The sequence below is a fragment of the Geotrypetes seraphini genome, chromosome 1, assembly GCF_902459505.1.
Source record: "Geotrypetes seraphini chromosome 1, aGeoSer1.1, whole genome shotgun sequence".
NCBI classification, from domain to species: Eukaryota; Metazoa; Chordata; class Amphibia; order Gymnophiona; family Dermophiidae; genus Geotrypetes; species Geotrypetes seraphini.
In genome coordinates, this window is record NC_047084.1 from 506,601,434 (window position 1) to 506,623,584 (window position 22,151).

Genomic DNA, 22,151 nt, shown 5'->3' on the forward strand with positions numbered 1-22,151 from the left:
ACAAGTTTCTGGAGGAAAAGTCCATAGTCTGTTATTGAGAAAGACACGGGGGAAGCCACAGCTTACCCTGTATAGGTAGCATGGAATATTGCTACCCCTTGGGTTTTGACCTGGATTGGCCACCGTGAGAACGGGCTACTGGGCTTGATGAACCATTGGTCTGACCCAGTAAGGCTATTCTCATGTTCTTATTGTCTGGAAACATTATACCTCTTCAACATAATACAATTATAAGGGAAAGGGATTAGGACTTGTATACTACCTTTTTGTAGTTATACGACCACACTCAAAGCAGTTTACATACAGTTACTTCAAGCATTTTCCCTATCTGTACCGGTGGGCTCACTATCTATCTCATGTACACTGCTGTCATAATATATGGAAAACTAACCCATTTGTTGAAGGCAACCTCAATTTCTTAACAGGGAAGACAGTATTCAAAATGAAAAGTGTGGAGTAGAACTGCAGCAAATGGAGGAAAAAGGAATCTTAACAATGCTGTGTTTATTTAATGAAACCAAGGTTTATTTCAAGTCTCATATAACACCAAGTTAGAAAAGAAAGAAAGCAAAAGAAAGGCAGTATCTGATGAAGGAAGTTGGTTTGAAATGCTTACCATAGCCTACAACAAAGGGATTCCAGCAAAGTCGCCCCACTAATTGCCCAATTAAAGGGAAGCGCTGGATGGCAGCAGTGAAGTTCTGTGATGAAAGAAACCATAAAAAGTTAAATCATTCAATAGAAGAGCAGAGGCATGTAAAATCTACATCCCAAAAATAGCCTAAAGACAGCATTATTAAAGAGCTAAAGAACTTTGACCTGAAGCAAGAAATTAAGAACTTTATTGTTGAGATGTATGTATTGGGGGGGGGGGGACAGAGAGAAAGATTACAGTTCCTTTAGATTAACAAAGCTTTCATGTTATCACCACAATTTTAGACAAACCCAGTTAAAATTCATTTTTCTCTCTAGACAACATTTAATTATGAGACCAAATTAATTTTCCCCTTACTTTGTTGTCAAGAAGTGTGTTATTTCTCAAACTGATAAAGGTACATTAACTATTTAGCAAATACTTATATGCTGCAAATCTAAAATGCTAAGCTTGGATCCTAGAAATGGCACTGCAAATTAGGTAGCGGTAGAAGTTCTACTGCTGCCTGCTTTAATTGGTTTTAATTGGCATGGTAATTGACTGCACCGTTAAAAAAACAATTAAAAGCTCATTTTTAAAAAGTAGATGCCGGGAATTATCTACAAAGGTAGGAGCCAGAACTACATCTAAGCATGGTGGCTTAACACGCGGAATAGCTAAAATGCCGCACATACTAGTTGCTACTGCCTCCTCTTGAGCAGGCAGTTTTTTGGCTAGTGCACGCTATAGCGTGTGCTAATCTGGTGCATGCGTTAAAAACACTAGCACACCTTCGTAAAAGGAGCCATAAAGCTCACCTATCTTTGCGATCCGTGGCCAAGTCTCGGTGGGCGACCGATTCACTACAGCGTCCTCATGCAAATGAAGTGATTGAACGCACGCCCCTTACCGACCCCACAGATCACTGCAAAGCGATCCAGGCACGGGCCCAGACCATCCTCTGCCTGGAGAGGCGATCTGCGCATGCATTTGCTCTCTGCTTCAGGTCAAATCAAAAGGAGGGGGAATGGCTGCACTTGCTGGCCCCACGAGAATCCAGACTGGAATAAAACAGAATATGCCGTAGTGCAACCCCGCTTTAAACCCACAGGTTAAAACTGCAGGTTAAAAGAACGGGCTCGCAGAGAAGCAGAGAGCTTTTTGCACAAGGGAGATGATTTATTTTGATAGTTTTTTTTATTTTTGATACTCATATTTCAGGGCTGCAGAGAGCAGGACAGTCGGAAAGGACATGAGCGACTGGTCCTCAGCAGTCGCTTCTTTTTGGATCGGCCAGCCCAGTCAGTGTTCCTTCTTCTCTTTAGTGAATCGCTGCCTTCCTACTTTGCATGCCATTTCCCCTCATTTGCATGTACGGATCGGATCAGGTGCGGATTGGATCAGGAGGAAGTTTAGTGAATCGGGTCGGGGTTGCAAAGTAGTCGCAAACTGATCGGGACATGATTGGTAAGCTTAGTGAATCTAGGATTTTGTCTCCAGTACCTCTACCAGGAGACTATCCCATGCATCTACCACCCTTTCTGTAAAAACCCGCAGATTCAGTTATTCACAATTTTTTTTTTTAATGCTGCATCCCGGACCTTACCTTACCTCAAGACTACAACGGGAACTCACGCCATTTTGATGACGGCTCTGCACAGGGCAAGAGCGTAGGACAATCGATCCTGCCCCACATCACCACTAGAACACCAGGTAAGGCCTGGGGAAGGTTCGGGACGCGGGGGGGGGGGGGGGGGGGGGTCAGAGCCAGCCCTGAAAGTTATCCGCGATATTTCAATATTCGCAGGCTGGCTCTGCCCCTAACCCCGTGAATATTGAGGGTCTGCTGTATTTCCTTAGATTACTACTGAGTCTATCACCTCGTAACTTCATCGTGCACCCTCTTATTCCAGAGCTTCCTTTCAAATGAGACTCGCCTCATGGTCTTTTATGTCACTTAGATATTTAAATATCTCTATCATATCATAGCACTGTTGCAAAGGCTTGCTCAAAATAATAAGCCTTTACTCTTTTACTAAATTGTAATAAATATTCCCCAATCGTAACTCTAAGAGAGCAGCATTCAATACATACAGAGCAGCACAATAAAAAGAATAAGCCTAAGACTGACACGGGGATGGGAAATCGTGGTTAACCACGGGGTGGGGATGGGGACAGAGCCCACGGAGATGCAGTAGAGAAGGGGATAGAGACAGGGACAGGCACAAACTTTATCCCTATGTCATGCTCTAAAAATCTGAGACTAGTATCAAAATGTAAAACTTAAATATATCTTAGACAACTGGCAACTGAATTCAATGATTTAAAAAACTGCTGAACCTGTTTTTGGACTTAAATAAGCTACTGTTAAATAACAGTAACAGTAACTGTTAAATAAAATCATTTGTGTCTTGTCTGCTTTTGATGTAGCAACAAGAATTTTGTCTGCTGATTTTAATCCTACCATCTGCAACATCCTTCCATCATGTGCCCAGCTGCTCAAGTATCTTGCTGGAATCAAGGAGCATGTCCAACATTTAATAGATACTTATTTTCTTATTCATCCACTACACAGTTTAGGTTCTCTTAGGAAGCTGTGGAACCACGGGGTGGGCGGGGATGTACACAGATGGATCAAGCACTGGCTGTCAGGTAGACTACAGAGAGTCGGAGTAAAGGGCCAATATTCTGACTGGCGGGGAGTCACGAGCGGTGTGCCGCAGGGATCGGTGCTGGGGCCGCTACTCTTCAACATATTTATCAATGACCTGGAAACGGAGGCAAAGTGTGAGGTTATAAAATTTGCAGACGATACCAAGCTCTGCGCCAGAGTTAGGACCAGGGAGGAGTGTGAGGAACTGCAAAGGGACCTCGATAAGCTGGAGGACTGGGCAAACAAATGGCAAATGCGCTTTAACGTAGATAAATGCAAGGTCATGCACATAGGGAAAAAGAACCCGTTGTTCGAGTATAAAATGGGGGGGAGATTGCTGGAAGACACCGGACTTGAGAGAGACTTGGGTGTGCTAGTGGATCCATCCATGAAACCATCCGCACAGTGTGCAGCAGCCTCGAAGAAAGCCAACAGGATGCTGGGCATCATCAAGAGGGGCATATCAACCAGGACGCGGGAAGTCATCATGCCGCTGTATCGAGCGATGGTGCGCCCACATCTGGAATACTGCGTTCAATATTGGTCGCCGCACCTCAAGAAGGACATGGCAGTTCTTGAGAGAGTCCAAAGGAGGGCAACGAAACTGGTAAGAGGGCTGGAAAACTGCCCATATGCTGAGAGGCTGGATAAACTGGGGCTCTTCTCTCTGGAAAAGAGGAGGCTCAGGGGGGATATGATAGAGACCTTCAAAATACTTAGGGGCATAGAGAGGGTGGACAGGGACAGGTTCTTCAGACTAAAAGGGATGACAGGTACGAGGGGGCACTCAGAGAAACTGAAGGGAGATAGGTTCAAATCAAATGCAAGGAAGTTTTTCTTCACCCAAAGGGTCGTGGACAAATGGAATGCGCTCCCGGAGGAAGTGATCCGGCAGAGTACAGTACAGAGATTCAAACAGGGATTGGACAGATTCCTGAGGGAAAAGGGGATCGTGGGGTACTGAGGGAGGTGCTGGGGTGTTGCATAAGTATAGACAGCTCACCAGGTCGTGCAGGTGCAAGGCCGGAGGGTTAGGACATTGATGGGAAGATAGGACTTCGATGAGAAACCTAGGGGGCAAGGGGGCCCGTTCTGGTGATTAAGGCAGGTCATGACCTGTTGGGCCACCGCGGGGGCGGACTGCTGGGCGGGATGGACCTCTGGTCTGACCCAGCAGAGGCACTGCTTATGTTCTTATGTTCTAAACCCATGTCTGAAGGACAATCCAAGTACCTTCCCAGATGATGTTAAAACATAGGCAACTAAATCTTTGGGAAGGTTATACCTAAACCAGATTGAAAGGAAGACTATTTGTGATTTATAAACAGTTGTACAGAATATTGTCCCTTTTTATACTTTAATAAAAAGATTTAAATATAAAAAATCATAACAGTTCAAGTGCTTGCAGGAATCTCAGTAGCTTAAAGATTAATGACCTAGGGTTACTCTGACTGGTATTTCGCCATGATAATACTCTGTGTGTGCTCTCTCAAATTCCAATGGCTGCTTAAAGTTTAAAGATAGTACCTTAGGTATAAAATCCTCTAGAAAGTTGATGGTATCTGGACCTTCAGCTCCCTCTGGAAGACTAGTCAATCTGACATCGTTTCTTCTATCCCTGTTATTCATATCCTCGAGGTCCTTAAGTCAGACGGTGATAATTTTGTGATCTTACTGAGTTTGAATCAAGCTTCCTTCAACTTTACATACCCTGAGCTCTAAACTTTCCAAATGAGTATTTGAGACCTGTACCTGTTTTGCCATATTTGCCATCTCCTCAGTGACTGTTGTAAGTTTAACTGAGTTATCTTGTAACTTGATTGAGTTGTCCTGCAGCATTTCTTTAATACTTTTCATTTCCCCAATCAGCCAAAGAGAAAAGGAATTTAAAATGGCAAGAGGCACGCATTCTCCTCTTCCGGACTTTGCTAAAGCCACTGCAAATACAAGGAAGAAATTTTTGCAGCTCCGCCCACAACTAAGACATATGGGAGCAGTATATGGATTACTATACCCGGCGGTAATGAGGGTTACACACTCTAACTAGAACATTCATTATGAAGACCCTGTGAAATTACAAGAATATATTTCTCAATTTGCAGATGGGATGTCATAAACTTCTGTGATTTAACTTGAAATCTGTGAGGATCATTTTTGTTTTACTGTATTTTATTTCATTTCATTTCTAGTTAAAACAAGGTTTGATTTTGTGAAGAATATCAGCTGTTACTTATTTTAATAGGAAACGTTTGGGGTTGGAAACGGATTCCCTCCCTGGCCTCGAAAGGCTGCGGTGCCATTTGGTTCCCCTGGATTGCAGATTGCAAGTAGAGCATGCTGGGAAAGAAGTGAGGCAGGACCAGGGAGCATCCTACTTCCTACGCTCTTCAGGCGGAGATGCTGGACAGGACTGCAGGTATTGCGGTGCCCTCCTCCCCTCATCGGGGAGTGATCTGGGATGTAGCAACCTAGAGTCAAGATAGCACAAGACTGTTCTGCAAGCTCCCTGCGCCTGCATAGTAGCGTAACAGCTATGACCCGAGTGAAGTCATCAGACTTCAGGGTACTTGTTGCTTTGCCAATCCAAGACACTTTTTTTATCTCCAAACAATTCATTTTTCTCCTCCCCCGTCCACAGTAGTCCTTTTATTAAAATGACAGGTGCTTGGCAGCCAATAACACTAGCCAATCAAAGGGCCTAGGCCGGTTAAACGATGGAAAATTGAACCAATCGAAATAGGGCGTTCGCAGAGACCGCTGGATAGCTCGGAACATTAATATGGAAAATACATTTTCTACACTTGCAAGGGACATTAAAGCAAAAATGGACAAGAAACTGGAGAGCAATAGTCCCCAGGGCAGCAACCAAGGAGTCAAAATCACACCTGACCAACAAAAGAAAAACAGCTTTTTCTGATGTGTTCTTCTGTGAAGGACATTGCCTTAATCTGAGCGTCTGCTCACACTGAACGGGACTGTGCCTGTTCTAGAAGTTTGCTTTCCTCTGTGGAACTTTGATAAACAAGAGAAATTTGCCGTCAGCCAAGCCCCTGCCAGACCATGACCGTCCACAATGATTTGGAGATCGGAGGTGTAACTGTAGCCTGGAAATTTGACTCACCTGACAGGATCCTATGGAACTTGATGCCAGTTTAACAGGGAAAACTTGCCTAGATGGAATTATACATTTTGGCTGAGATGCCTGGTGTGATGTTACTTGGTTGTTGTTTGTGGAATGTGGGGTGGGTGCTGTTTGCAAGTTGCCTGGTTGTGGATGGCAGGGGTGTTTGTGGTGTGTTTATTTGAGATTGGTAGCTTCTGGGCTGTATGCAGGCTACACATGGGGGATAATGGTTATACATATATAATGCTCTGGCTTGTAATTCTGAAGGATGCATGAATAGATAGTGGTGGTAGTTGGTTGTTTAAATTGGCAAATGGGTATGTAGTTATTTGGGGTGGGAGTTTTTACTTTCAGCGTAATTGTGAATGGAAAGTAAAGGAATGAATGGGTACGGTTCAATGGTCGGTTACTTTGTGATTGAATATAGTATTATATGAATAATTAATTGAATGTTATATTATATTTCTTTTACAGTATGAAAATTATAAGCAATATAATTTCAGTAATAGAATATTTGAGATTCTGTCATATTTACTACATTTGAGGCAGTAATTAATTGATTAGTATTATTAATTCTAATCAATGACTAATTCATTTTAATGACTAATTCAATTTAATGACATTCATTTTAATGACTAATTCAATTTAATGACTAATTAATGACTAATTCATTTTAATTATTACTGACAGATATCTATTATTTATGAGATGGTGTGTGAATTTGATTTGTTATGAATGAATTGACTTGTCAATTTATTTACTTCAGTTATGATAAATCGGAGATTTTAATCTTACCTTATTTGTTGGTAAGACTTATGTATATTATCTAGGGGTGTTGTAGTGGTTCATGGGATATTTCCTTTTCTATGCATGCAATTTATTGAGTTATTTAAACAAATTGTCCATTGAATGTTATACTATTCAAATATCAAAATACTGTACTATTTTGTTTAATGAATTATTTTAATTTAAACTGCTAGAGGGGCTAAATTAATTATACTGAATATTAATGCTTAATAGTATAATTGTGTTTTAGTTTAATATAGTTGGAAATCATATTTTATTTGTATTATTTATTAAATGGGGAGGATGAATTATTGAGAAGATTTAGGGTGCCAGGGGGATGGTAATTGCCAGTCTGTTTGCGTGCACCCAAGTTTTTGAGATACTTAAGGGATGGGTTAGGGGAGGGAGGGGGGGTTTAGTTTAGGATTCCAGATGTGTGTGGAACAGTTAGTTATCATTTCGGCAAACAGGAGGTTATATTACCATTTGATAATACCTATATAAAAGGAAATGGTTTTAAAATTATTCTCATTAAACGTAAATCAATCACCCTATCAAAAGGAAAAAGGTTCTTAATTTCCTGAAAAGTCAGCAAACAGATATCTATTTTATTCAGGAAACTCATCTATCCGCTGTAGAGGCGGCCAAATTGGAAAGAGGATGGTAAAGCATTGTTTTTTGCCCCAGTAGGTAAAAAGGCAGGTGTGGCAATCCTGATTAACAAGCATGTCTCTGCTAACTTTGATAACTTTCGAGCTAATCCATTGGGTAGATGGCTCTATGTTAATATGACTTCAGTTAAAGATACTCTGACGATTTTTAATATTTACACACCGAATACTAATCAGGCAGATTTCTTTAAAAAATACTTCTGTCACTGGCTACGACTAATTTAATTGTAGCCGGAGATTTCAATGCTATCATGGATCCAATAATGGATAAACAATTGAGTAGACAAAATCATTAGGTCTGGATAATCTGGTACATATATGTGGTTTAAATGATATATGGCAGATTTTTTATTATAAAGCTCGGGAATTTTCCTTTTGTTCCCAAGTTCATAAATCATTTTCAAGAATTGATTTTTTTTTTGTTTTGAATCATTTAATCAACAGGTCATAAAGGCTAGCATAGATCCGATTATTTTGTCGGATCATGCTGGAATTTGGATAGAATATCAGTTTACTGAAGAAGATTCTAATAGACCTGTTTGGAGGTTTAATAATGCAGATTCAAACTTTCTTGAGGAAATTCAAATAAAAATGAATTAATATTTTCAATTCAACACCTCAGAGGAAATCTCTTTGGAAATTATTTGGGATGGTTTCAAAGCTACAATGAGAGGGCAAATAATTTCGTATTCGGCACGTACTAGGAAACTGCTAAAATTAGAATTTTCCAATTTGGAACAAACTATTTTGACTTTAGAGTCACAATTGGTCTCAAAATGGGAACATGACACTTAGAATGCCCTATTGAAAGTTGAATACAAATCAAATGAGATTTCCTCACAATTGGCTAGGAAAGATTTGTTTTCTCAGCAGGCTCTGAATTATGGAAACTCAAATAAAGCGGGAAGATTATTGGCTAATTATCTTAAAGCAAGAAAAGTAAAGATTGTGGCCATTAAAAATGAAAAAGGTAAAATTCATACCCATATTGGGAGATGTTTTAAGATAATTTTTGGATTATTATTAAGCTTTATATTCTTCTGAGCTTTATTCAAATAAAGAAACTGAAGGAAGATAATTTTTAAACTTAATTAATGGGCCAAAAATTCCCAAGTATGATAGAAAAACTTGAGGCGCCTATATCATGTACAGAACTACAGTCAGCACTGAAGTCTCTCAGAGTTGGATCCGCTCCGGGTAGTGATAGATTCACAATGGAGTTTTTCAAATCATTTCAAAATATACTATTACCTCATCTTTTAAATTTATATCATCACAACTGACTAAGGGTTGTAAATCAGGTACTATGGCGGAAGCGTTAATCATTGTTTTGCAAAGCCAAACAGAGATCCCATGTTGGTTTCAAACTACAGGCCTATTTCTTTGATTAATGTGGATGGAAAAATTTTGGCTAAACTATTGGCTTTGAGATTAGCCAAGGATCTCCCTTATATGATTGGTATGCACCAAACGGGTTTCGTTACTCAAAGACATTCTGCAAATAATACCAGATTGGCATTCCATATGCTAAATTTAGCGAAAACAATTGAGGATCCAGCCTTTTATGTCTCTTTGGATGCAGAGAAGGCCTTTGATCGTGTAGAATGGACTTTTATGTATCAGGAAATGGATTGGTTTAGAATAGGATCTGGATTTATTTAGCTTGACTACCTGATTGTAAAACCGCTTAGATAACCTTGATAGGCGGTATATAAAAACCTAATAAACTTGAAACTTGAAATGATTCAAACCTTGTATAGTTCCCCTTCTGCTAGATTATACTGTATATTAATAATATATTTTCAGAGCATTTTTGTCTGAAGAGGGGACTTAGGCAAGGATGTCCCTTTGTCTCCTTTGCAGGCAAAGGAGATACAGGGAATTCCATATGCAGGTCAAGATTATAAGGTTGCGGCCTATGAAGATGATATTTTGCTTCATTTGAAGAATCCCACATTTACTGGAATTGATTGATCGATTTGGCAAATTTTCTGGTTACAAAATAAATTGGAGCAAATCAGAAGTTCTTCCATTAAATTTGCATTGTGTAAAAGGTTTAATTGATCCATTCCCATTCCTTTAGAAGGAAGAGGGAATAAAGAGCTCCTTTTACGCCAGTTCTATGGAGGCGTTAGCGTCTAGCGTGGCCACTAAAACCGCTAGCGCACTTTCGTAAAAGGAGCCCAAAATATTTGGGTATAATGATTCAAAAAACATTGGAAGACACAATGACAGTAAATGAAAAATCTTTATTGCTGAAAATCAAAGAAATGTGTGAGCATTGGAACCCATTATATCTTTTTTGGTGGGGGAGAGTCCAAACCATCAAAATGATGATTTTGCCTATAGTTTGCTACCAAATGAGTATGTTACCAGTTTATTTCCAAGGGTCCTTTTATAAAAAAAAATTGAATGGGATTCTTACAAAATGTATTTGACTGGGTAAAACTGCTAGAATAGCCTTAGTATCTTTGCAAAAATCACAATCGGCAGGGGGGGTGTTAATTTTCCAAATTTTTATAGGTATCATCAAGCCTTCATATTGCGTCAGGGTATGTATTGGATCCTTCCTGAACTCATGGAGAATCTACCAGACTGGCTGATATTAGAGAGTCATCTCATGCCTCCATTACCAGATTTTGAGTATCAAGCTGCCTAGAATATATAAGGACAATAGTATTCTTTTTTCCACCTGGAATAAATTAAAATTTATTAATAATTTAACACCCACTCCAATACAACAATCCATGTGTCAATCCCTATGGTTAAACTCCAAGATACAAATCGGCAAGTCTAAAATCCTCTGGAAACATTGGTTACAGGCAGGCATACGAACTTTAGATGATGTGATTCGGAATAAGAAAATGGTAAATTTATTATAGCTGCAACAATCATTTGGCATTTCAAAATCTCAAGGGTATAAATGGTTGCAGTTGAAACACGCCATTCAGAAAGGGTTCCTTGACTGGCGAAATTTTTTTTAAATCAATATAGCTTATCGGGCCTATGTTTCCAGACAGATTTGCAAGGGCACCAGGCCACCAAGTGGTACAAATTAATATCTGAATATTTGAATATTCAAACAAACACAAGCCTAAAAGACATTTGGAGTATTGAGATAAAGCAGCAGATTTCTGCTACTCAATGGCCACGGATTTGGACTTGGAGAATGAGAAGTACAGCGTCAGCATCTATGAGACAAATTTGGTTTTTTTTCTGTTATATTGAATCTTTTGGACCCCTGTTCGTTTACAAAAGTTAATAGTTCAAAGTCTAATAGATGCTGGCACTGTCATCTTGAAATAGGAACTCTGGATCATTTATTGTTTTTTTGTACCTTGATACTCAACTTTTGGAAGTCTATCTGGGAGAAAATTAATAGGATATTGGTAACTGCTATCCCACTGTCGTATGACATTGTTCTATTTGGGACTTTAGTGCAACCTAGGAGTCCAATTAATGCAAGCAAGAACAGACTTCTTCACATTATGACAGGGAGTAGCTATGCAGCTAATCACAAAAAATTAGAAAAACTGGGATAGACTGAACTTCAATTTTTGGTGGGAAACCTTGTGTCAATTTTAGAGATATGAGAGAATGATTTCGGAACAACTGGGATATTATAAGAAATTTAAAGAGACTTGGAGTCCATTAGCAGAATTTGTAAAAACTGATTGAACAAATAAACCTTTGATTTCTAATTGATCCTCACACACATCCAGGGAGAGTGGGAGGGAGGGGGGAAACGTACATTATAACATTATTTGTTTGGATGTAAGTGCTGATTGATGCATAACTTGATTATGCATTCTTTGAACTTTTATATGATTTGCAAATGAATAAAGAATTACAGAAAAAAAAAAATCATAACAGTTCAAGGCTTGTGCAAATGTGGACAGAGTCTGTCGGGATGCGGCGGAGTTGGGACAGAGCCTTATACAAAGCCAGATTTAAGATTTTGGTATCCATATGCAGCACTACAAAATGGTATGAGGGAAAAATTCTCCCCAGATATAGAGCACAGTCCTAAAGCAAGCAGAATTGGGTATCGGGCATTTTTGTGCTTTTAAAACGTGGCACCCAAGGCAGGTGCCAATGCCTAAATCTAGGCCTGACCTTTCAATATTTTATTTGGGGCATCCTAAGTAGAGTCTGCCTTCATTCATTTGTTCAGTTCTCAACTTTTTCTCACTTTGTTAAACAATGGAAATCAAAAAAGGATAATAACGGTAGTCCATGCAAAAGAGATGAGAAGAAGTCTGCATATAATATTCCAGTGTACAGTAAGCCAAAGAGCATCATAAATAGCCTTAACCTGACATTTACCAGGAACCAAACCAAAATAAAATGAAAACTTCATTGAAGAGAAAGGAGCTTACTAATAGAGACTTATTGGTCTTCTGCTTTTAATAGACACTTGTTTTTTCTCTCTTTCCTCCCTTTAAATAGAAGCTTTTAAAATTTGTGCTAGGCCAAGATAATGTAAACTTTGGCACTATGTTAAAGTCTATTCAGAATGAAGAAGCTAAACTATACATAATTCAGCAGAGAGAAACTATCTCACGGCATTAACCACCTTCATTCAGTTGTTTGTTCATTAGTTATTCACTGTTCCTCAGCGGGCCACCACACACTCAAGCATTCTCATAGTGCATGGCTTTATGCTCCCACTCCTCATTGGAACCAGTTTATGTTTTTGATATTATTAACCGCGAATCTAAATTACCTTCTTACAGCTGCTGTAAGAAGGTAATTTAGATTCGCGGCTACAGGGCAGGGAGGATTGTCGGACCCGGGCTGTTATCGGTCGGTCGGGGAAGTGCCACAAAAGTAAGGGAACCTGGACGGCTGTGCTGCAACCGGGGCGGGGCGGCCCGCTCCTCTCCCTTGGTAGCCACTCGAACCGCGAGGCTACTCTCCTTCTCCTTATCTGCCCTGCCTGCAGCACAGAGCCGAACGGAAGTCTTCCCGACGTCAGCGCTGACGTCGGAGGGAGGGAGGGCTTTGTTTAAGCTTTGTTTAAGCCCTCCCTCCCCTCCGACGTCAGCGCTGACGTCGGGAAGACTTCCGTTCGGCTCTGTGCTGCAAGCAGAGAAGGTAGGGAGAAGAAGAGCCGCGTACATCCAGAAGACTGAGTACATCCAGCCCCGCGACCCTCGGAGGCGTCCCCATGGGATCCCCGCGACCCTAGGGGGCGTCCCCACGGGATCCCCGCGACCCTAGGGGCGTCCCCGTGCAGCTCTCTAATGTAAAGTAAGGGCATGTAAACAGTACCCGGCGTATAAGACGACCCCCGACTTTGGGGAGGATTTTAAGGTACTAAAAAGTCATCTTATACGCCGGCAAATACGGTACTCAAATTTGTCTCATGATTGAACTAGGGGCTCCTTTTACAAAGGTGCGCTAGTGGTTTTAGCACGTGCTACCGCCTCCTTTTAAGCAGGCGGTAATTTTTTGGCTAGCACACGCTATGGCGTGCACTAATCTTGTGCGTGCGCTGAAAACACTAGCGCACCTTAGTAAAAGGAGTTCTAGGAATAGACCTGCTCAATCAATAGCCCCGGAAAATCTAGGGCCAATCCCAATTTCATGCTGCATTGCAAACACCACCATCAAAATTAGCACATAGTACTTTAAAAAAAAAATTTCATACTTTGCAAGTCTGCCTCAGATTTAAAATGCTATGTCTGAAATGTTAGGTAATAAATAGAAAAAAAAATAGCATAATGATAACATAATTTTCTTTATATACTGCTTCAACCAAGAGCCCCAAGCAATCTACAATTAAAAAAAAAAACCCCACGCAAGTGCAATAAAACAAGACATCATTCATAAAGAAATAAATAACTGCTGTTACCTCATGCAAGTGCTTTCCTGCATCTGTGCGCGATTGTCCTCTCCACTTTACTTCACAATCGCGTACAGGTACAGGAAAGTGCTTGCGTGAGGTTACAGCGACCGCCAGACACGTGAAGGGGCATAATCGAAAGGGACGTCTAAGTCCGTTTACGTCCATCTCACAAGTCGTCCAAAGTTAAAAAGAGCCTAAGACACATTTTCGAAAGAGACGTCCAACTTTTTTTTACTTTCGAAAATCGTCTAATTGTACGTACTGCCGATCTGATCGTCCAAGCCACTAAATCATTCATCTTTATACCACATTTCCGTCCAAGTCCAAAATGCCTAGAACAAGCCCTGTTGGACGTGGGAGGGGTCTGCAAAGTGATGGACTGAACACCCATACATGCCACCTAAATAGTGGGGTACCTTACAGGGCACTGCTATGAACTTCACAAAAAGGGTGCCATGTCTTCTCCTCACTACAGCTCCCTTATAGGTGACGGTGAACCCCCCAAACCACCCCCAGAATCCCCTAGACCCACTTAGGAATAGCCCTTATGGCTGCAGGAGCCACTTATATGCCAGTACAAAAAGGTTTGGGGGTGTATAGGGCAGTGCAAATGTTTAAGTATCAATGCAGTGATTACAGGGGCTTATGGGCATGGGTCCTCCTCTCTATGGGTCCCTAACCCACCCCCAAGAAGACTTAAGCTGCCTCTATGCTGGACGACTAGGCTTTCCTATGCCCGGCTGCCAAGTGATGGTCTGGAGGCTGAAATTTAAAGTTGTGAATAAAATTTTTATGGGGGGGTTGGTGATCACTGGAGTAGTGTGTGGGGGTCTGTGTTATGTGTTTGCAGTGTTTATCTGATGAGTTTAGGTGGGTTTTTGTGACTTAAACTGAACCATGGTGGGGATCTGGATTCATCTGATGTGACTAAAGGAAAGAAAATTATCAGGTAAGGGCATAATGTTTCCTTCCTCGTCATCAACAGCAGATGAATCCAGAGACTAGTGGGATGTAGCAAAGCAGTCCTAACGTAGGGAGGGGAATAAACACCGCTCTACCAGTCCCCACGTACTGACGGCCACGTCATGAGCAGCCCCACATCCAGACCACACTTGTGGATACCTAGAGCAGTGTTTTTCAACCTTTTTTGGGCAAAGGCACACTTGTTTCATAAAAAAAATCACGAGGCACACCACCATTAGAAAATGTTAAAAAATTTAACTCTGTGCCTATATTGACTATATATAAAGTAATTCTCTTGAATAGGAATCAAATAAATACAAAGAAAGTATTTTATAATTACTTTATTATGAAATATTAAGTAAACAGAATAGTGAAAAATTATAAAATACTTTATTCAGTGCGAAACCTGGGCCTGTTTGGCTGAACACAAAGCTGATATTCTGGCTGGAATCGAAGAAAGACACACACATAGCTCTTCGTCAACAGCTCTCAGTCTCTCTCTGTATTTGGTTTTTATAGCATACAAAAATAGACAAATATACCCTCCATCCTTTTTATTAAACCACAATAGCAGTTTTTAGCGCAGGGAGCTGCGCTGAATGCCCAGCGCTGCTCTTGACGCTCATAGGCTCCCTGCGCTAAAAACCACTATTGCGGTTTAGTAAAAGGTGACCATATTGTAAAATATAGACAGCAGATATAAATTCAGAACTGTGCATAGTAAGTGAAGGGAAGTTTTCATCTCTGGGAATTTACCCAGTTAACTATTAAGTTATTTGGGCAAATTCCTTTGAAAACTGTGGTAATACTGCCTCCACTTTGCTAAATTTAAAATAAAATCATTTTTCCTACCTTGTCTGGTGATTTCTGGTTGCACTTTCTTCTTCTGACTGTGCATCCAATCTTTCTTCCCTTCTATCAGCCTGTATGCTTTCTCTCCTCCACACCTCATTCCCTCCCCCAACTTTTTCTTCCTCTCTCCCTGACCTTTCTTTCTGTTTCTCTTCTTTCCTTCTGTTTCCCTGCCTGCCTCCTTTCTTTCTTTCTCCCTGCCGTTCCCCAAGCCACTGCCGCTGCCATCGGGGAACAGGACCCACCAATGGATAACAGGCCCCAAAGCCGACGCCGACGCATGCTCTCCCTGACGTCAATTCTGCAATCGGAGAGGAAGTTCCGCCCAGCCAGGCAGCGATTGGCTGGCCCGAACTTCCTCTCCGACTGCAGAATTGACGTTGGGGAGAAGAAGACTTATCGGCTCGATAGATTAGATCGCCAAGACAAAGTGAGTCCTGGGTGATAGACTCACTTTGCCTTGGCGAGCTACTGGCGCCCCTGCCTCGGGCCCCCTGTCAGCTCCGGGCCCCTGAATGCAGGACTGGTAGTACTGCCCTGATGGCGGCCCTGCGGCACAACAGGCAACATCTCGCGGCACACTAGTGTGTCGCGGAACAGCGGTTGAAAAACACTGACCTAGAGAATAACAATCAAGAAATTGTGAAATCCTCTGCTTCCAATTCATGCTCTGCAGCCTACATCCAAGGAGATACCAAAACAGAGTGTATGTATCTTACGATTAGACAGAGGCCAACCCTCAGAACACATATGAGCCGGAGCCATTAGTGCCTGAGAGCAATATGCTGCGGAACCCGAGAACATTATACTGCAGAACCTGAGAGCAATATGCTGCGGAATAGCTTGACGGCCAAGCACCAGACCAACATGAGTCCAGTGAAGCACAACTACTCCTGTTGATTGAATCCACTATATCCTGCAAAGCTCCTAGTCCATGGCAAAGCCATGACCTTCAGGCAAAGGCACAAAAGTATCACATATCCCCTTTCCCTTGCAAGGTTGTAGGGTATCGAGCCTATAACACCAAAAGTAGTGGCTCACCATCTAAAGAAGAGCCCTTCTCAAGGTACGAAGTCAACCGAACTCTCAAATGCGGTGGACCACTGAAAAACTTCAAGAAGAATCCTCACCTAAGAGAGGAAATGACTTATACATCTACACCCAGAGTGCTAACAAAGAGACAAGGTCACTCCAGCCTCCACTCCGATGAGCTAAACTCCAGAAACTAATAAAGCTGGTGGAACCAATCAGATCATCATCAACTGCAATGTGAATACTTGAAACTATTGGATAGAAACAAAATCAGCTCCAAGTAGAGACATATGGACAAGCTAGACCCTATCCGAAATGAGAGGGTAGAACTAGTCTACCTAAATCATTTATGGTGTGAATACCGGAAAGAAAAGCAATATATACTATGCAGACGGAGTAGGGGAGATCAGCTTGTGAGACAAACTAAATGCACAAAGAAGAACTGCTAAGAACGTGCCCCTCGCCTAGTCACTCCTCTGACTCAAAATAGCAGTGAGTGGCTGAGGAGAAAATCGGCCTCAGCTATCCTGCGCGGGAACCTGCCAACTACCGTTCTCGCCAGTGCCCCCCGTAATGGAAAGGCTTCTGCAAAGTTCCACGAACCAAGTTCGCTGGGGCATAGGGAAACATGCTGCCAGAAGGCCATGTCCATTCCCTCACCCACGAGGCGCGAATCACCCGATAGGAGAAGAAAACCATACTCACCTGCAAGCAAGTAGGAACAGCAAACCGAAGGAGCTAGATCACAAGCCTCCGGCCACAAAAGAGCCAAGCTTCCAATGGAGTAAACTGCTTGAGAAAACCAGTACTCCTTACACCGTGCCTGGGTTTAGATTGTTTGTTTGTTTTTTTTAATGGGAAAGGAGAATCAGATAAGGAACCATAGTAGATAGGGTACGGGACCTGGGAAGGCCCAGGTGTTACCCTGAAGAGGGTGAGGTAGGGAGCTGGGGGGCCCAGGTGTAACCTCCAAAGCTGGCAGCAAACTGCCAGACACCCCTCTTTCCAAATAGCCAGGCCTGGCTCGAAATCAACACGTAGAATCCAGGAGCTGTGAAGCATCCATCCATCAGCCTGCTAGAGGCAGAGTATACTGGTTGGCCAGAAGGCTGTGCATCCAATATGTATAGCTGAGGACAACTCAATGCTCTCTATCTCCATCTGCTGGTTGATGGATGTAATCCCACTAGTTTCTGGATTTATCTGTTGTTGATGACAAGGAAGCTACTACTTTATAGCCACTTGATAAAAGCAATAAATAAAACCTTATTGTTTTCATTTTTTTTTGTATTTTGTTTAAACTGGCCAATACAGTAGAGTGTTAGCTTCCTAGCCAGTAGTTCTGTGGTTAAATGGCGTGTATGTTACCTTCCTTCAATCAATGTAGAAAATACATTAGCATATTAAATACAGAGGAGTCGGAGTCGTGGGTACCAGAAACTGAGGAGTCGGAGTCAAAGGATTTATCTACTAACTCCACAGCCCTGATTCAGAGGCCAAAATGATTTCTAGCACTATAACCTTAAAAGTTGCCCCACAATCAAAATGACAGTATATCAATCAAAACAGCTCAATTTTTCAATAAGCTACATACCATCTGTTTCAAGGTTTCATAAATTTGATGCAGGAACTCATATAGCTTAGGTAGATGAAGGCAGACATCTTGCTGAGATTCTAGAGTGGTGGCCTCACCCCACTCAACAGCCTTGTTCAACCAGTATTCAAAGCTTAAGACAGGATTTTGAACATCATGAGCCATCCCAAAAGGAAAGCTGGGAGAAAGAAAGGAAGAAAATAAATCTAATCAGTTCTTGCAATGCAAACTTCTCACCTTTTTATAACCTGTAAATATATTAAACACAAAAGCTACCCAAATTGGCAAATACATATGACTGTCTAATAAAAAGTCTGGGTAAGCTTTGGTAACTCAAAACAATTTGTAAAACAATTAGTTCTACCTAATAGTTATGTCTCTATCCCACAAACAAACAAGCATGAAATTGCATGTTAAAAAACAATTACAGGTTATTAAATTTTCTATATCACCTGGATATATAAAGAGATTATGTACTTACCCTGGTAAGCTCTTTTCTAATAGATATGTGAGACATTGTAGGCCAGAGGTGTCCAACCTGCGGCCTTGTGAAGTATTATGTGCGGCCCCGGTCGAGGTCGATGCAGTATTTTCCTCTGCTGCCCCCAGGTGTTTACCGTCTTGCCAGCTCCCTCCTCTGTCTTGCTGCAGCGTTTGCACATTTGTGCAGCCCCAGAAACATTTTTTTCAGCCAGTGCGGCCCAGGAAAGCCAAAAGGTTGGACACCCCTGTTCTAGACCATAGGGTTATTTCACTTTGTTTGCATGCTGCAGAAGGAATCCACTCTGCCTCCACTGTACAGTACTTCACAGACTAGTCTAGCGCCCTCTACAGTCAGTACCCAAGCATAGAGAGATACCCATATATGTGAAGTAGAGGCACCTGTAACAACAGGTCAAACCATTGTCTGCCCAAAATAACCAAACAGTACCATTAACCGCCAACATAGGCTTCAAAGGAGCTCAGAACTACTCCCTCAACAGATTGAACATATTTACAAATTCTTCCCAACCCCAAAGGGCTGACCAGTCTCCAACAAACAGATTGCAGAAATATAAGCAGCCAGAAATCTGAAAGCAGGCACAGCAAGGACAGGGCAGGGGGTCTAGAACGTCTCATCTATCTACTGGAAAAGATCTTACCAGGGTACCTACATGTACCAGGACTCCCCAGCACTATCTAAAATCCTATCTAAGTGACGCGTGAGGTCCGCCACCTTCGCACTAGGCAGGCAAGTGACCAGGCAATCCTCATGCCCACCAGCCACCCAGCTATCTACATGCCTAATAATCAAATCACCAACTACAATCGCTGTCCTAATTTTTCCCTCCTGGGAAGAAGCCCCTGGAGAAACATCCTTGATGCGAGAGGATATTACATCCCCTGGTGGTTCTCTTGGTGATAGGCCAGTTCAATCGATTAGGATGGAAGGAGATGAACAGTTAAAGAGATGCTGTGGGACTGAGATCCTTGGAAGTAAGAAGCCAAAGCTCAGTGACAGTCTAAGGTCTCGCCAGAATGAGAATGAGGTTTCAAAAAGAAAACTGGTAACACGATGGATTGAGTGAGATGAAATTCTGAGACTACTTTGGAAAAAATTTAAGGACTCGTCATGATTGAAACGGAAAAGAGAGAATTGCATACCAACATGGAAAATGCGCCAACGGAAAGAGCAGTAGAAAGGAAAACAAGGCAGCCCTTGATGGCCAGAAGCCTAAGAAGGAAGGGCTGTCTTTTGAGGACCAGATCCATTCTCTGATCCTGCACATCCTTCAAAATCACTTCTCCTTTGCTAGGAAGTGAACTATGTTTTATAACTTGAGCAACCAGGGAATCCACCTAAGGCATAGAGAAAAGTTGCTGAAAGTCCGGTACCATGGGGAACAGTTTAATCATGGCCTGGGCTCCCCGAAGAGCCCCAATGCTCCATGAGCACTGAAGTGATCTCTTGATGAGCTGAAAAAAAAGATGCAGACTGTGACTTGGAACTAGTCAGAAGGGAACACTGCAAGGTAGATGTTTGCAGGATTTATAATTCCAATTCCCACAGGGATATTGCAATGATCTCCAGCAAATCTATGGGCTTAAAAAGCATACACACCTTCGAATCTTCTCCCTGGCCTAGGGCACCCACAAGGGACTCGGAATCCTCCAAACTAGAGGACTCAGTATGTGACATCAAAGGCATGGAAAGAGACCCTAAATCCTCCCAGTCCTTCTCCAACTGGATGTCTGGGTCTGTAGATGTTGCTCTTCGTGAATCAGCCCCTGAGGCTTGCCACGCCCCCTGTGCCTGGCACCATGCCAGGCTAGTTTCAGTTAGGGCACTGGTCTTTGACCTAAGGGCTGTCGCGTGAGCAGACTGCTGGGCACAATGGACCACTGGTCTGACCCAGTAGCAACAATTCTTATGTTCTTATGTATAAGATCCTACGCAAATGACACTAAAAGTTTCCACAGAAGTTGGTTTTTTTTAAGTACTAAAATATTAGTACTAGTTTTCACTTTCATCTTTTTCACATTAATTCTTTTGTAAACTGGGACCATTCATAAGTGCAGAAGAATCAAACACCAAAGGTTAGAAGAATATGTTCAAGCCAACAGGTCATTTCTCCTCTGTACCCCAAAGCAGTAAGATTAAATTCAAATAGCAAACTATACTCCAGCCATATCAAGGTACACTAGTAGATTGCTTTCACATGCTGAGCATGGTCCTCCCTTGCCGTCTGACATCTCTCCCTCCACTCCACTCCCTTTGTAGTTCATCTCTCCTTCCATCCCCCCCCCCCTCCTTGCGGTCCAGCATCTTTCCGTCCACCATCACTATTCAGCATATCTCCCCCACCCCCACAATCCAACTCACACCTGGATCTCTCTTCGTTTTTACCCCACCTCATCCATCCTCCGGCATCTCCCCCATTCCCTGCCCCCTGGCATATTTCCCTCCACCCACTATCCCAGTTATTCAGCATCTCTCCCTCCACACCCAAACTCATCCACCGACATCTCTCTCATTCCACTCCCTCAGCAATCTGGTTATTTCTCACTCAACTTTACCCGTCCCTTATCCCTGTCCACTCTTCTCCCCTCCATTCACCCTTTCCTCCACGGTCCGGACCGGCACCACTTCCTCTCTTCTCCATGCTCCCCCCCCCCCCCCCCCCTCTTCCCGTCCTACCTTCAAAACTTGTCTTTCAGGTCGCTGGTAAGTAATAGACATTCAAAGGGGCCGCCAGCGCCTCCCCCATCCCTTCCCATACAACTTCCTGTTTCCGGGGGCGGGACGGGAAGAGAATCGCAACAGTTGCCGATAGCTTCCAAAAAAACGTGTGTTGTGACAGCGGAAGCGACGCCTTAGTGCCGTAGGGATCGAGAGTCGTTTGCTCGTCGTGGCGCCGTTAGATAAGTTGGCGCGAAGGGCCGGTTGCGCCTTCGTTAAGGTCCGGGAGCTGCCCTGGCACTGGGGGCTCGGGAGGACCCGTGCGCTTGGGACATCCCTAATGAGCCCAGCTCCCGTCTCGTTCTCCGAGGTGAAGTTCGCGTCGCGATAGGCGCCTTACCTGTGGCCAGTAAAAAGGTGTCACGAACCTGTGGAGCTGCTGCGATGACTGCACCCACGTTTACACGCGTGCACGTGAAAATGGCTTTTTATAAATATACCAAACTTTTATGACTCACTTCAAAATATGAGAGAATAATAGCCTCAATAATAATTGTACTCAGGGTACCTTATACACTCCAATGGGAATTCAGATTCCACTTTTCTCAAAACGAGTCAGTGGTGTTGGAATTCTTCACCATTCCCATTACATGGAGAGTAATAAATATCTTTTATGGAGATATATATTTTTTTTTGAGATTTTTTCTTTTTCCTTTTTACATCCTTATTTATTATCACATCCCAATAACTTATTATAGCTTAAATAGCTTATAAATATATATCTCCATAAAAGATATTTATTACTTTCCATGTAATGGGAATGGTGAAGAA

General features: G+C 42.3%; 1 protein-coding gene across 4 annotated transcripts in view; it reads right to left on the reverse strand.

The window, feature by feature from the left end:
• The window catches only part of FANCC (FA complementation group C), a 344,396-nt gene extending 322,619 nt beyond the window's left edge, over window positions 1–21,777 (reverse strand). The window contains exons 1-3 of one of the 4 annotated variants that reach the window (XM_033928093.1): window positions 21,721–21,777; window positions 18,161–18,338; window positions 617–701 (exon numbers count right to left, since the gene is read on the reverse strand). In XM_033928093.1, coding sequence (XP_033783984.1) covers window positions 617–701; window positions 18,161–18,325 — 250 coding nt within the window. In that variant the 5' untranslated portion in view covers window positions 18,326–18,338; window positions 21,721–21,777. Of the gene's footprint in view, window positions 1–616; window positions 702–18,160; window positions 18,339–21,338; window positions 21,660–21,720 lie in introns of those variants that run through there. The other 3 variants (XM_033928084.1, XM_033928101.1, XM_033928110.1) reach the window with 3 other exon arrangements.
• Window positions 21,778–22,151: the final 374 nt, after the last annotated feature.